Source organism: Sebastes umbrosus, chromosome 6, assembly GCF_015220745.1.
Source record: "Sebastes umbrosus isolate fSebUmb1 chromosome 6, fSebUmb1.pri, whole genome shotgun sequence".
Classification (NCBI taxonomy): domain Eukaryota; kingdom Metazoa; phylum Chordata; class Actinopteri; order Perciformes; family Sebastidae; genus Sebastes; species Sebastes umbrosus.
In genome coordinates, this window is record NC_051274.1 from 4,290,256 (window position 1) to 4,306,781 (window position 16,526).

The 16,526-nt window shown below is 41.3% G+C and overlaps 1 protein-coding gene across 1 annotated transcript in view; it reads right to left on the bottom strand.

Moving 5' to 3' along the window:
* The window catches only part of LOC119490163 (plexin-A1-like), a 361,229-nt gene that overhangs the window by 113,319 nt on the left and 231,384 nt on the right, over positions 1-16,526 (bottom strand). The window contains 1 exon segment of the mRNA XM_037773385.1: positions 7,092-7,292. Coding sequence (XP_037629313.1) covers positions 7,092-7,292 — 201 coding nt within the window.

Here is a 16,526-nt window from a genome sequence, read left to right on the forward strand (position 1 = left end):
CATTTAGTGTGAGAAAACGCCTGAAACAGCAAGAACAACACAGAAAAAGTCAAAATTATACAAATTAGACACTGTTTTTTCAAGTGCCTTGCTCAAAGGCATCTTGAACGGTAGTTGTTGGGCGGGATGTTGCTAACTTGTTTGACTTCTGTGCTGTACAACTGAATAGGTATGTGTGAACACTGTCCCTATTGTCCCCACTGTCCTCCCGCCCTCCGTGCTTCTAGTTAATCTCAGCAGTTTCACTTTTGCACGGATCATGATTTTCTTTTCTTTCAGCATCACTTTCTCAAACATGCACATCTTTTATATTCCACATACTCTCTCTCTCCATCTGTTTCTCCCTCATTTGTTTGTTTGCCCCCAAGTCTGCTTGCTGAGCTTAGTCTTTCCTTCCTCCCCTCTGTCTTTCTTTATTCTTCCCATTCTCTCTTCCCTCTCTCTACTCCCTCCATCGCTCCTCTTTGTTGCGTCGTCATTGTCTGCTGCTAATTCCCTCACCTCCTCTTTGGCTCTCTCTTTCTTTGTCTTTTTTTGCTTCCTTCTTTTTCCGTTTTAGTGGAGTGCCAGGCTTGCGTGTGTGTGTGTGTGTTTATGTGTGTGTCTGTCAGCCTACAACACCGCTGCAATTCATCATCATTTTATCTACAGCTCCCTTAATTGGATCCTATCACCATCCCACCTGACGAGGAGAGAGGTGGGGGGTGGAGAGAGGGAGGCTTACTCATTCACAACACCACATGGATCTGCTCTCACACACACACACACACACACACGCACATACACACACATACAAACTTCCGCCCCCTGTGTCTAGCTTCATAAAGAGCTGCAAAGTTGTGTTGAGGCTCGTATATATTTGCTATTCCTCCTGCTTCCTGCAGAAAAAAAAAAAACTGGGATTTTACAAAACATTAAAGTGCACTGAGGAATGAAGAAATGAATGGATGTGCATGTGTGCATGTGCACCCATTCAGTTTGCCAGTGAATTTGCTGAGGAAGGTCTCTGTCTTCCAGCATCAGCAACTCTCCGCAGTAGTACCGGTGTTGTAATGCATGTACGGGAGCGTGTGTATCAAACATTGGGGATGGAAACTGCACACGGCTATTTCCTGGAGTGAGTGCTGGTGTTTGAAAACACTGTGAAAACACTTAAAGGGACTGTATGTAACTATTAACACATTTACAGTATATTGTTTTTTAATGCCAATGTGTGAACAAGTTGTAAGCCAACCTAAAAAAATGAGACCTTCCGTGGCTTTCTAGGTGTCTTCTATCAGCCTGTAAACTGCTTTTAATGTGAAGAACCCGGGCCCGTTTTTTAGACGTTTGGTTAGAAATGGAGTCCGCTTACGCCAACAAACGACCAGCCCCCAACACAACTCAGACTACAACACAAACTCCACGGAAGCACAAAAAAAACTAAAGTTATATCTATTGCAGGCTGTCTTGTAAAACAGGAATGTGATTGACGTCGGGCAAAAACTAGTGTTTTGGGAGATGTGTGTGCACGTGGGAAGTGAGTTGTGAAGCAAGAGAGAGAGAGCAGCGGCAAGTGCGTGAGTAAACGAGCGAGCAGCGGAGCAGAAGAGAGTTAGTTGAGCTTTGAGAATATCTGTGAATGTACAGTGGAAGTTGCAGTTTGTGCAGAAATAAATGCTGCAGCTCCTCAAGACCAACAGAGGTTTCCCGTGTCTTGTTTCCCATCTGCTGAGTGAAGTGACGGGGGGTTAACTCTGGAACGAGTAATTTTATCGACTCTGGTCCAGGGATACTTGCCAACCTTGAGACCTCAAAAATAGGGAGGATTTCAAAACCAAAGCGGGGGGTCTGGCGGTTCTCCTCCAGAAAAATGTGACTTTCAGAGACTTTGTTTCCTTCATTCTGATGACATTTAAAGAATGAAAATAACAAAATAATAAGTTCACTGCAACAGCAATAGGCCTACTTTTAATTTTACTTTTAATTCTCAGGAAAGAAAACTGAATAATTCGCCCTTCCGGCATGAATTGCGTGAATCTCTGGTATAAACCAGGCTAATACTCATCCGTTTTCATTCATTTTTTGCCCCTGCTTGAGTATTTCTTTCTCTTAGTATCTCAATATCTCAACAACGTGACAACAGTTGAGTGATCTGAAACCCGTTATTTCCAATGGCTTGCGGCACGCCACGTCAGCTTTGCTGTGATGCTTTGCTGTGATGCTGTGATGTGCGGCGAGCGCAGCTCAAACCGATGCCCCATGTCGCAAGCAGCTCTCCTCTGCTGGGAAAATACATTTGGTGTTGCTCTATTGCCATCTGGGGGGAAACTGTAGGGCTTATGGCTTATACTGTACACACTGTACGATTTCAGATATACGTTGAGATAACGAAAACGAAAAAGAAAAAGGTGTAAAAAATTGTAATAAATCGGGAGAAATGCGGGAGAATTGATTCCCAGGAGGAAACCGGGTTAGGGCAATGAAAAACGGGAGTCTCCCGGGAAAATCGGGAGGGTTGGCAAGTATGGGCTCAGGAGACCATTCATCCATCGATTTTCTTCCATTCATGGAGAGACCTTCGTCTGGTAAGCTATCATTACTGCCAAGCAGGTGAAATATATAGGGATATTGTGGTTTAAGCTGGTTAATATACAGACGTAGGCAAAATCGTTGGTACCCTTCCGTTAAAGAAAGAAAAACCAACAATGGTCACTGAAATAACTTGAAACTGACAAAAGTAATAATAAATAAAAATTCACTGAAAATTAACTAATGAAAATCAGATATTGTTTTTGAATTATGGTTCAGCAGAATCATTTAAAAAAACAAACTAATGAAACTGGCCTATACAAAAATAATGGTACCCTTAACTTAATATTTTGTTGCACAACCTTTTGAGGCAATCACTGCAATCAAGTGATTTCTGTAACTCTCAATGAGACTTCTGCACCTGTCGACAGGTATGTTGGCCCACTCCTCGTGAGCAAACTGCTCCAGCTGTCTCAGGTTTGAAGGGTGCCTTCTCCAGACTGCATGTTTCAGCTCCTTCCACAGATGTTCAATAGGATTTAGATCAGGGCTCATAGAAGGCCACTTCAGAATAGTCCAATGTTTTGTTCTTAGCCATTCTTGGGTGTTTTTAGCTGTGTTTTGGGTCATTATCCTGTTTGAGGACCCATGACCTGCAACTGAGACCAAGCTTTCTGACACTGGGCAGCACATTTCGCTCCAGAATGCCTTGATAGTCTTGAGATTTCATTGCACCCTGCACAGATTCAAGACATCCTGTGCCAGATGCAACAAAGCAGCCCCATAACATAACCGAGCCTCCTCCATGTTTCACATTAGGTACAGTGTTCTTTTCTTTGGATGCTTCATTTTTGCGTCTGTGAACATAGAGCTGATGTGACTTGCCAAAAAGCTCCAGTTTTGTCTCATCTGTCCAAAGGACATTCTCCCAGAAGCTTTGTGGCTTGTCAATATGCATTTTGGAAAATTCCAGTCTCGCTTTTTTATGATTTGGTGTCCTCCTCGGTTGTCTTCCATTAAGTCCACTTTGGCTCAAACAGTGACGGATGGTGCGATCTGACACTGATGTACCTTGACCTTGGAGTTCACCTCTAATCTCTTTGGAAGTTGTTCTGGGCTCTTTGGTTACCATTCGTATTATCCGTCTCTTCAATATGTCATCAATTTTCCTCTTGCGGCCACGTCCAGGTAGGTTGGCTACAGTCCCATGGACCTTCAACTTCTGAATAATATGTGCAGCTGTAGTCACAGGAACGTCAAGCTGCTTGGAGATGGTCTTATAGCCTTTACCTTTAACATGAAGGTCTATAATGTTCTTTCTGATCTCCTGAGACAACTCTCTCCTTAGCTTTCTGTGGTCCATGTTCAGTGTGGTACACACCATGATACCAAACAGCACAGTGACTACTTTTCACCCTTTAAATAGGCAGACTGACTGATTACAAGTTTGAAGATACCTGTGATGCTATTTACAGAACACACCTTAGTTTAATATGTCCCTATGGTCACATTATTTTACATCTTTTCTAGGGGTACCATCATTTTTTGTCCAGGTCAGTTTCATTAGATTGTTTTTTAAAATGATTCTGTTGAACCACAATTCAAAAACAATGTCTGATTTTCATTAGTTCATTTTCAGTAAATTTTTATTTATTATTACTTTTGTCAGTTTCAAGTTATTTCAGTGACCATTGTGGGTTTTTCTCTCTTTAACGGAAGGGTACCAACAACTTTGCCTACGTCTGTATCTAACGTTAATCAACATGATGCCTGTCGATCACGTTCAGTCTTGTGTGTGTCGGTAGAGCAAGCAGCAGGACGCTGACTTAATGGCCACAGATGTCACTGTTAACAAGCAATTTCTGATTCTTAAATGCAACAGAGATTGAACAAAAACAGCAATACATGGTTTATCTATTTTTAGAAGCACTGGGGTGATAACGTCAGTGATGGAAGTCAGGACTTACTTCTTAGAAAGGATGCTGAAGGTTGAATGGAGTAATTCAATAAAGCCTTTAGTAACAGTCTTGTGTGTTTAACTTTGACCAATTTATTCAAATGTTAAACTTGGTGTACAACAATTACGTTTTTTTGCAGCTCTCCCTCTTTTCAGTAGGCTTTCAAGTTCAAATCTGACAAAAACACATGATAACAACCCGAAAAAGTCAAAATCCAAAAGAACACTCACTCTCATGAAGCAATTACAGAGACACAAGCGACTAAATATGCACAAATTACCTTTTCCAAAACACAAAAGAACCGTAGGAGCCATCACACACTACGATCTGGAAATCAACTTCAATAACGTGCCACAAAAACTACTTTCCGTGTCACCGTGCAACATCAGAGGCAGAGCTCTGACTTCCAGGATCACAACGCTGAAGCTCATTCTTTCCCTTTGACTGGGTCGAGTTCAAAAAACAGCAAGCGGCCGCTAAATCAGCGATGTGCTCCCGAGCCCAGCGGTGGTGATGCAGGAGCCGGCTAAATGACCCGCAGCCACTGACGAGTGTGTGACAGGCTGAAGAAAAGGCGACCGGCGAGGCTGGCAGAACCACACGCCGGCTCCTGCTGCCTTTTTTACTGTAACTGCGAGGACTCGCTGTTGGACCTATCGCTGTGAGCGAGCGCTGCGGTGCGCGGCTTGCATGTTAATCATATGTCCCGTTAAGTAAGTCATAATTGGTGTCGTTAACATGCCTCCCCTCTCTGCCTCGCGCCCTGGGTGGAGGCTGAGGAAATGAACATTGCTGAAATGGTCACTGCCTATTAGCGGTTGACAGTTTGACTGAGGGCTAAGAGGCAGGAATGAAGAGAGAGTGGCTTGGCGACAATCAGTCCCTGCGGCCATACGCCCTCAGTTTCATACCACACCAGTCTATTACTGCCGGTCTCTCTGTCTCATGCTGCAGCAGAGCTAAGCAGCTGTAAAGCCTACCGACGGTTAAACCAGTACGGCTGTCCTGAATGGAGCTCCTGCTGACAGATTAAACAGCCGGGGTCGGTCGGAGCACTGAGACATTTGATCAGGATTTGCTGCCTGAGATGGTAATCAGTCAATAGCAAGTGACTTATTGTTGGTTTGCTCCATCTCTGTTGCATTTCAACCCTCTGAGACCCACAATACACCCGTTTTTTTGTCTTTTTTCAGGGGGGTACAGGTGGTCTTTAGGGGGAGATAGCAGGTCAGCAGTAGATGTCACATAGAAGTGGTGTACATCATCTGAAAGCTGGGAACCTGAAGATTAATGTGAGATGCAGCTCAATACTTTGTGTCACTGTGTTGTTCTAGTCAAATAAACATGAATACATTAATTCATTAATTCATTAAAATAAATTGTAAATGTGTATTAGGGTTTAGAACATCATGATAGAAGTGTATGATGGCCATTCCCATGAACTAATATGTCTCATAAGTTGTTGAAGCAATTTTTGGGTTTTGTTACACAGATTTGCTGCAAAATTTCACCATTTTTACCACTCGAGAATTGATAAAAATGATCAATAATCCCTCCAAAATACCACATTAAGACACCAAGACCTTGAGTAACACCATAGAAAAAGGCGATATGACCTAAAATGTATTTTGCGGTATTTTTTTTAGTTTTTTTGCGGTGATGCTATTATATCACGGTATTACAAAGATAAAAGGGATACTATACTCCGAACCTGATTCTACCTCTTTCTTTCTATTGGCAGTGTAAGGGGACATATCTTAAAGATAAAACATATTTTTTTAAAAACAGATGTGTTTATTGGCTCCAAATTGAAAATGAGATATAAGCCTACACATGTTTTGGGAGGAGTAGCCTGCCCTATAATGTTAATGTAATGTGATTCATTCAGAGTTAATAATAGTAATCATGCTCTTGTTTTGAGTTACGAGTGAACTATAGCCGATTGCCGAGCAAAAAATGTTTGTTTTTTCACATATTTCCCAGCCAAACTGGGAATTACATTACATTTAAAAGAATTTACATCTTTGAAGAAACCAAAGGCTGTGATAACCTTTTTACATCTTAAACCACATGAAGAAAGAGTTTGAAAATAGGCTACAGCGTAAACGCTGTTGGACCGGTACTTGTAAAGAAGACAAAGGGACCGTGAGCAGTGCGGCTTGGCTGTGGGCGGCTGTGAAGATGATCTGTTGAGGGCTGGCGGTAGCAGCTCAGCAGCAGCGATGCTGTCTGTGTGGACGCCACACACGTAAGAGCCGCAGCAGTTCACCCGCGCTGCTGTGTGGCTGCTCTAACTTGTTCATTTTGGCGCCATAATGACAATCGCAAAGGTTCCACAATGAAACGGAACGCCGATAACCTGTACGTAACCGCAGACAACCTGGGAGGGTGTGACGTAGTTCATCGGGTGATTTATCTCCCTCATGTGTGCGCTAAACCGAAACGTTTGTTTATCAGTGTAATGGCAGCATTGCAGAATCCATGTTGAGGCCAAACGTGACACCGGTGAGGGTGATGAAAACCGATATACTGCCCACCCCTCTAATAGCAATCCCCCAAAAACTCCCATTTATAAAATCAACAGACATTGCATCACTTGATTTTTTTTTTTTTTAGCCTTACCATGGTCTTCTGACACTGTATGCTGCTGCTGTTGAACCTCAGAGCCGGGACGCTGTGTGTGCTGCCCTGGATGTGGAAGATGCACTCATAGTTCCGCTGTCCGGACTGCGGCTGGGGCAGGTTCTGCGCCAGCAGGGTGATCGGCCTCATCACTCCAGCAGGGATATAGATCTGGGTGGAGGGCAGGATCTGAGGGCACTCCTACAGAGTAGAAAGATATGAATAAAGAAATTGAGACGTGACTGGAAAAAGAAAGCAGAAAATCTCAGTGGGAGGCAGATCTGAGCGGACAGAATGTTCTGGACATGCTGCTGTAAAGAAAACTGCAACACAGTCTCACGGCAGTTCATGAAATAGACACAAAACTTTTTTTTTTATTTGTGTACATAAACACAAATTTAGGTTTAGGAATAGACCAACTTGGTTAGGTTTAGGCAACAAACTACTTAGTTAGGGTTAGGAAAAGATCGCAGCTTGGGTTAAAATAACTCCGGAAGTGGCGTAACTGAAGTACGGAAGCTACGTGACGAATACATCAGCTTTGACTTGTGGTTTCACACGGGACACGAACAGCAGTCTCCTGGGCGAAAGTCCTGTGTTTTTTGACCCACCCATCCACCCCGATGTCCTCCCTATGCGGCGTTCGCCACTCCTTATACTTCCCACTTCATAATTACGTGGATTACATATGAAATAATTTTGTGCTGACCATCACGAAAAAGTGTGAAATTCGAGTCTATGTACACAAATCAATACATCCCATTTCGAGACTATTTCACAAACTGCTGTCCAACTTGGCTGAAAACTGACATCTTCACTGAAAAAAAAACACAGATCCTATACACAGGCTATTTGTCTAATTGACAAGTAATTTATTGTGTATATTAGAACAGATGTGCATAATTACCTAGGAATCATTTTATTTTTCCTCCCGAGAGCATCCAACCACATAACCACAGCGTCCTTTGTTCTCGTGGGTGAATATGTTTGAAGAATCAGGCAGCCTAAAACCTCCACTTACAAATTATCAACACTCTTGAGGATCAACTCTTGTCCTATTTATGAACCACTGAATATTCAATGTGGCATCTACTTGTCAAAATGAGTACACGCCATTTTGGAATCAAACCCTTCCCGGTATTAATGAGGCTGTTATGGATATTAGGTATGTTTTTTTTTGCCTAAATGAATGCACTAAAGGATATTCTAATTCTTTCAGCGTGGACAAAAAATGAGAGCCTGAGGCAGCGTCTCTGAGGAACATGGACAGTGTTAATTCTACCATGTTGTACTGTGAAAGAGCTACTGTCTCACGGATTAGAGAGGGAGATGACTGAGGGGTCAGCGCTTCCATTCAGCGGTTTCCTGCTGCTTTTCAATCGATACAAATTTGGCTAGAACAGTAGCTTTGCACCATATTAATTGAAAGAATATAATTGAAATATGTAAGTGTTTTTTCTCAGCCCTAAATAAATCAAAAGATGACATGCAGCTGTCAGCTGGAATCCATGCTACAGCACTGCTCTACAATTCATTAGTGTTTTTCAAATGAATTTTCAAGATTTAATTTAAACATGCTCATGTGTGGCACTGATACTACAGTATTTACCTCTATAGCATACTTCCTATCAGTATGTTGAATTTACATCATATACTAAAAAGTATCACAGCTATCTACCTGTATTAACTTTTAACATCTTCATTTTTCTTATCCTCCTGCGCCCTAGCCCTATTCCTCGGAAAAAAAACGCCAAAAATAACTACCCGAAAATGAATCAGGACTAGCTCCTCAACCATAAGGCTTATATGCATATATCTGGTCTCTTTTGAAAGGTAAGGAGCTAAGGAATATTAATAAATTGTAAGTCAACTAAACTATGTTACCATAGAGATCACAATGGCAAACAAAAAACATTATTTTTCATCCTTGCCTTGTATAAAATCTTAATTTCAAAGGCGATATCACCATTAAAACCAAGATCCCAGAGACAATGATGGAACTGAGTGTGTTCTACTACTCTTTTATTACAACTGTAACTATAAAATTTATTAAAATACACTAAAATATAACATTTATGATACAATTTATAAAGATATATTCATGTTTTGCACATATTTATTGTTTACATATTGACTATTTAATGGGAGTTTTACTTAAAAAAAAATATCTATTTCCATATAGCCATGTTGTAAATAACATTATATCCCAAAAACATTGAAATACGTAGCAATCAACACAATGAATACTGATCAATACTCATACCATATATGTTTGAAAGCTCGGAATTTCTAGCTTACAACAATATCAAGCATGACATTTAGCCTTACATCGCAGATATCGCGGATCTTTTGATCACAACTTGTTCTAATATTTAAATTTGTTTGGACTACATACACTTGGTTTCAGGATTCTGAAAGCTGAAGAACTCCGGTTTTCAAAACGGTACGACAGTCATATATTCTATAAATAGGTGAATATGAAATAGTGGTGTTTTCTAAACTACGTCACGGGTGTCGGGCTCTTAAAAAAAGAAAGTATGACCGTGGCGTAAACTTTCACTCATTAATAGGACAAATAACTAGTTTAAAGAGATTTAAGTTGCCTTTTCTTCATTGTTCCAAGATGCTAAAATTATTGTGTGTCGAAAATGCTAATTTATATGAAGTCTGACTAAAAGGCGGTGACTTGTTCAGACATTTTCTACAGTGTAAAGCGGATGAACATAGCCTTTGCAATATCATAAAGGCTGTAATTACCACTAAACAAGTCATATCCACTAATGTGTGTTTGGTATTCATCTGGAGATGCTCTAAACAATCATAAAGGCCATACAAATACCAAACTAGAATTTATGAATTAAGTCGTATTCCACTTTAAGCACCATTAAGCAAACTATAATTTTCCTATTAGGATAGCAAACGTTTATATCTGCAATGATAAATCAGCGGGAACGGCGTTCTATTTAATCAGGAATGAATACCTAAAGTCAAACCACAGCAGCCGCCTCGTACTCTGCAGAGTAATCGCAGTATGAGTTAGCTCCGTGCAGAGGTACTGTCTAATGGAGCATCGGTAATGACTTGCAGATTGGCCTGGGAATGGCAGAGAGAGGTTTGGACATAATGGCACCAAGAGACACCTCTGCTCCCATCACGTCTATATAGCACACTCCCACAGCCGGATAGCACTGGCGCCATATGGGGAGGTGAAGGGTGGAAAAGTCAAAGATGTGAATATTTATATAAGATTATATGACACAGGGAGCGTTTGAAACACTGTTTTTCATCTGTAATTCAACGCAGTTCAAAGCTGATAATTGTCATGTAACACTGTAAATAAGATAAAGGGGGAAATTGATCTCATGAGTTGTTGAAATGCTTCTATACAAGGAGATCTGAAAAGGTTTTATCATCAACTCTGAGAGACCTACATGGACTCATGTTTGTCTTCTTTTGGGGGGATACAGTGGGTCTTTAGGGGGAGATAGCAGGTCAACAGTAGATGTCACATAGAAGTGGTGTACATCATCTGAAAGCTGGGAACCTGAAGATTAATTTGAGCTCATGCAGCTCAGCACTGTGTGTCAAATTGTTCTATTCATAAATCTGTTATAAACATTGTGTTTTGGTTAAGCGCCTATTCAAATGTTTGAAAGTTTAGAGTGTATGAGGGCTTAGAACATTACGATAGAAGTATAGCATGATGGTCATTCCCATGCTCACTTATGGCTCATAAGTTGTTGCGGCAATTTTTGGGTCGATACCATTTTTTACACAGATTTGGTGCAAAATGTAACAATTTTGACCAGTTGAAAGCCATGCTGTGATTTGGTATCAAAAAGCTTTTGACATTTGGAGATTTCTGCAAGAATTGCATGTTTCGGCGATTGGATGGCAAGCGCTTCTGTTCTGGAAACTGCTCAGAAACCCCCCTTATTGTCCATACACCTTGGAAAGCCATCCATCCTCTGAATCCTCTAGGTCTCCAGTTTGTGGCTGTAAAGTTTCATGAGGGTGTGATTATCCTAGAGGTCACCACAGGTCACTTTATACAGTAAGGTCAAGTTTGAAAAAATGGTTTCACTATGTGAAATGGCTACTATGGGGACTAACATCATCACACATGATCATTGGATCCACAAAGGTCTCAGCTTTCCAGTCATACCCAATTTATGTAATTCCAAGACTGTTTGGGGACCCCAGTATGCAGAACTATTCAAACACATCATTTTTAGAATAGGCGAAAACAACACATTTATACTACAGGCAAATTACTGCATGCTTTTTGCCTAAAACGGCATGTGATTATCATAAAGTGGACATGTCTGTAAAGGGGAGACTCGTGGGTACCGGTACTCGTTAGCCTCCTTCCCACCAAGCTATGCAAGGGATGCCTCAGATCGCCTAGTTTCATACGATAGCAATATCTCTACTCTAGATTTAAAACAGAGCCCACTAAAGACAGTAATGTCGGCCAGGATTGCCAGCGGGAAGTTCCCTTAAAGCTGCACTAATCAATATTCTTTAGATTAACAATGGGTCAAATAAGTATGTGTAATGTTAAGTGTGTCAATACAGAACACAGAATTGTCATGCAACAGGCTGTGCAGAGCTTTTAGCTTCTTTTAGCTAATTGTTTTGGTTTCCAGGCCTGTAAACTCTAGCTGCAGCGTTACGACGTTTTTTTAGCAAAAAGCTCTGATGCTGACTGGTCCCCAATTGAGGTAAGGTGATAATTAGGTGATAATATGTCAATGTTGTGTATTTTAATTTGTTCTGCTGCCCCCAAGTGGCTGAAAACAGAGAAAATATCAATGCACCGTGAAAACAATCCATAAATTAAAGGACCAGTGTGTAACAATTAGGGGGATCTATTGGCAGAAATAGTATATAATATTAATAAGTATGTTGTCTTTAATGTATAATCACCTGATAATAAGGACTGTTGTGTTTTCGTTACCTTAGAATGAGCCATTTATATCTACGAAGTCCGCCATGTTGCACCGTCATGTTTCTACAGTAGTCCAGAATGGACAAACCAAACACTGTTAACTTCTCCTGCTTGGGCTGTAACGTTACTTGCTCCCGTTGCCGCCGCCGCTCTCTCTCTCTCTTGCTTCACCACTCACTTACCACATACACACACACTCTACACACTGGCTCTGCACCAAATGGCTCTAGAGAGGGCCATTTCCGCGTTGGCCACCGTAGCTCTCCCAACACGCTTGGCACGCGGGAGAAGCCTCAGTTGGTTTCAATCGCCTCACCTCTACCGCTAGATACCGCCTGATCCTACACACCGGACCTTGAAATACAACAAATACTGAATGGCTTTTTGTAGAAGTAGATGTCTGCCAACTGTCTTGGTTCACTTTATGACCACAACAGGGTAATGTGAAAGCTGCTACTTGGAATTACCAGTACTGTAGGAGGCTGGGATGAACAGGTTTTTTTTCCCAGCTGGCAGCTCATATTCACGGAGAATCTAACATGATGTGAATGCGGCTGTGTAGTGGTAAGAGAGAAGGAAGAGGAAGAGCAGGAGGAGGAGGAGGAGGGAAGAACTGAGGAAAGAGAGACAGAGAGGAGATCAAATCAATGCCAGCGAGCCCAGTGAAGCAGATTGTCAATTAGTGAGTCTGACAGTTAAAGTTTAAAGTATTCACAGATGGCGACAGACCGCTAATGAACTGCTTCTAGCCTCTAATAAAATGGAAAACAGGACTAAAGAGGCTCAGAAAGGAAAAGGGAAATGTGTGTGTGTGTGTGTGTGTGTGTGTGTGTGTGTGTGTGTGTGTGTGTGTGTGCGTGTGTGTGTGTGTGTGTGTGTGAAGAGATCCTCTGACTGGATGGTAGAGTATCTAGTCTGAAGTAGCGGTCATTGTTAATGTTGTAGAGACCGGGCTCAAGCATCTGCTCCAATTGTGGCATGGAAATCCTGTCTGGCTGCCACACACACTCTCACACACACACACACACACACCACACACACTGAGACCACTTCACATCTGTGCCTCTCTGCTGCACATTCTGGTCCCTATTGCTTCCACAACACACACACGCACACGCACACGCACGCACGCACGCACGCACGCACGCACGCACACACACACACACACACACACACACACACACACACACACACACACACACACACACACACACACACACACACACACACACACACACACACACACACACACACACACACACTCCTAAGGTCTGTTCCTTATTACTGATGCATCAGAGTCAGGATAAAAAGCCCAGCGTCACATTCCTCTGAGGAACACGATAATATGCACAGCACGCAGGAACACACACACAAAGGCATTCCCCACATCGGGCCTACATATACAGTACAAAGACTCACAATCGAGCAAACACATAAAGGGAAAAGAGTGGGTGTAACGCACACACACACTCGGAGGAGGGGGGAGGGTGGTGGGGGGGGAACGAACAAAAGATTGGGGAGCAGAGGATTGTGGGAGCTGTTTCATTAGGAGTGGTGACAGGTGTCAGAGCTGAGTCTGCATCAGAAACCGGAGCAGTTCGACACAATGAGACACAACAATCTCTTTACCTGGGGGATTCCTCTGATCCCTTCGCTTTCGCTCCTTTCTTCCTCTCGCTTACACTTGATCTTTTTAACATTCTCTTTATCTTTTCTCTCTCATTGTCGCCTTGTTTTTCAACCTGTATTTCAACTGAGCGGCATCCTCTTTCCCAGAAACAACTTTCATCAGATTCTTGCGTCTCCATACCTGGAAACTTCCCAGTACAACTAACGGGCTGCACAATTAATCGAATATTAATCGTGATTTTGGCTTCCTACGACTGCGATATTATCGTTTAAAATGCTCCGCTCATAGAAAACTCTGCTGCATAAATCAAGCGCTTCCTAAACTAACAGCTAGAGATGAACCGTCAATCAGCAGCCGATCGGAGCCGCTGGTTTTCAGCAGTCTCATATATCTGGATATTTTTGCCGGTTACACATCCATGTGCTATGACGGCATATTAGGACCACATTGAGGCAAAAAATAAATCTGAGATTTCGAGAATAAAGTCGTAATATTAATAGAATAAAGTCATAACTTTACGAGAAAAAAAGTCGTAAAATTACGAGAATAAAGTAATAATATTACGAGAATAAAGTCATAAATTTACAAGAAAAAAAAGTAATATTATTACGGGAATAAAGTAATAACTTAACAAGAAAAAAAATCGCAATATTACGAGAATAAAGTCATGGGTTTTACGTGTTATTTTAGAGGGGAAATATAGCAGCATGCCGCCTGTGTGATGATGCGAATGAGGAACGTGGCGCATCGTGTGAAGTTATACTTTAGTTTAGGTTTCACAAATAAGGAAATTCTTAATCTTTTGGCACATCAGCAGCACATTATCATCAGTATCAGGACTTTGAAAAGATTGTGCAAGAAACTGCATTGTCCTCTCGCCCGTTTTGTTGGTTGCTGGTAATATGTTTTCCTAATATTACGACTTTTTTTTCATAAAGTTACAACTTTATTCTCGTAATATTTCGACTTTATTCTCGTAATTTCAGGATTTTATTCTCGTAATTTTAAGAGTTTCTTTCTCTTAAATTTATGACTTTATTCTCATAATATTACGACTTTATTCTTGTAATTTGAAGACTTTTTTCTTGTAAAGTTATGACTTTATTCTCGTGATATTATAACGTTATTCTCGAAATCTCAGATTTTTTTTTCCCTCAATGTGGCCCTAATACTCCGTCATACATGTGCAGCCGCCACATGATGGTTTTACGTCGGCACACAGCGGCAAAGTCAGTAATAACATACACAACATAACGAAGTTCTTCCGTGTGAGTGAAGAAGACATAAAGCTGCAATTTGTCACAACTGCAAGTCCAAAATAAGCCGTGGAGGAGCAACCTTAAAAACATTTGGAACAACCAACTTAATCAGATACTTATTATATTGCAATGCATTCCCATGATGCTGCTCAGAGTAATCACAGTGACTGGCGATGGTAAATTTTAACGCTATCATGATGCGTTCAAATGTAATCTTGTAAAATACAGTTTTTGGCGTGAAACTTGAATAAATACACTTGTTTGAAGGTGATGTTTTCCCAGCAATATTAGAGAGAAACACGACCAGTTTAACTTCCTTACACTAGCTCTAAGCAGTTTATAATATATAATTAGAACTACTAATGCCAAGATTTTTTATTAATCAAAGCGAATATTTAAATAAAAATAATAATCATTTATTTCCTAATCATTTGAATTGTGTGTTTTCATGGCAATAACCACTATAGATGACAATAACAAAGTAAAGGATAACATTTGTAGTTTTTGACGGTTGGAATGTAGCACGACGTGGAAGTGAAGGCAGCGCTCTGTTTATTTAAATGTGAAAATGCAATACAAATATTTTGTCCCTAAAATCAATGAATAATCGTGATCTCAATACTGATCAAAATAATCTTGATTATTATTTTATTTTTTCATAATCGTGCAGCCCAGCACCAGCACACAACATACTTAATGCCTTGTTGGGATATAAAATTTACTGCAGTGCGAGTCGGGGACGAACGGTGATGCAGAGGATGAGCAGAGATAAACCATCGGATGTGAAAGGGCGAGAAGAGGTGAAGCGAGAAGGGAAGGAGGGGAGGAGATGAGGCGAGGTCTTGGGAGCCATACACTCGTTTATTAAAGTGTGGGATGAGAGTCGAGGAGGTCAAGTTCCCAACAGAGCGAGGCAGGGGGTGGAGCTCCGCAACATGGGAGTCATACACGCCGCTTATATATATCCACACTATTTCCCAGACGAGCAGTACAGACACACACACCCAAACTACGCTCTACATCTAGATAGATATACCCAAAATGCACATAATACACACACACAAACCAAACCCATTTATCCTCACACACCGACTGCTAGATCAAAAGCTAAATCCTGCCCTCTGGCTCTGTGCAGTAAACTGGTGCAGACTCAGGCCGGTGGAATGTTTTACAGTAGCCTTGGGGCCAAAAACACAGACACTGTGATCAAAGGTAGGAAAGGTAAGACCTCAGAGAAAAAATGAGTCTGTCTTCCGTATTACCATTGTAAAACCTCTAGGTCTCTGCCAGAGCCCCGAGGCTACATTTTTTGGGAAGTGATTGATATATTCCCAATGTGTTTATTTATATGGTGGCCATTTGGAACGGGACAACTGGAGACTGTATGCAATATGCATATTATTATGATTTGTGACTATGTAGTTCGATCACACTGGAGGATTGGCAATGCTAGTATGCACACTGAGATCTGAAGTGTTGTTGGGCATTTCTGTCCCACATTAGGGCTTCTTCACAGCAGACATTTTGACATGTTATAGTAGGAAAGGCACAGCTGTATAATAATTAGGGCTGTCAATCAATTCAAATATTGAAAC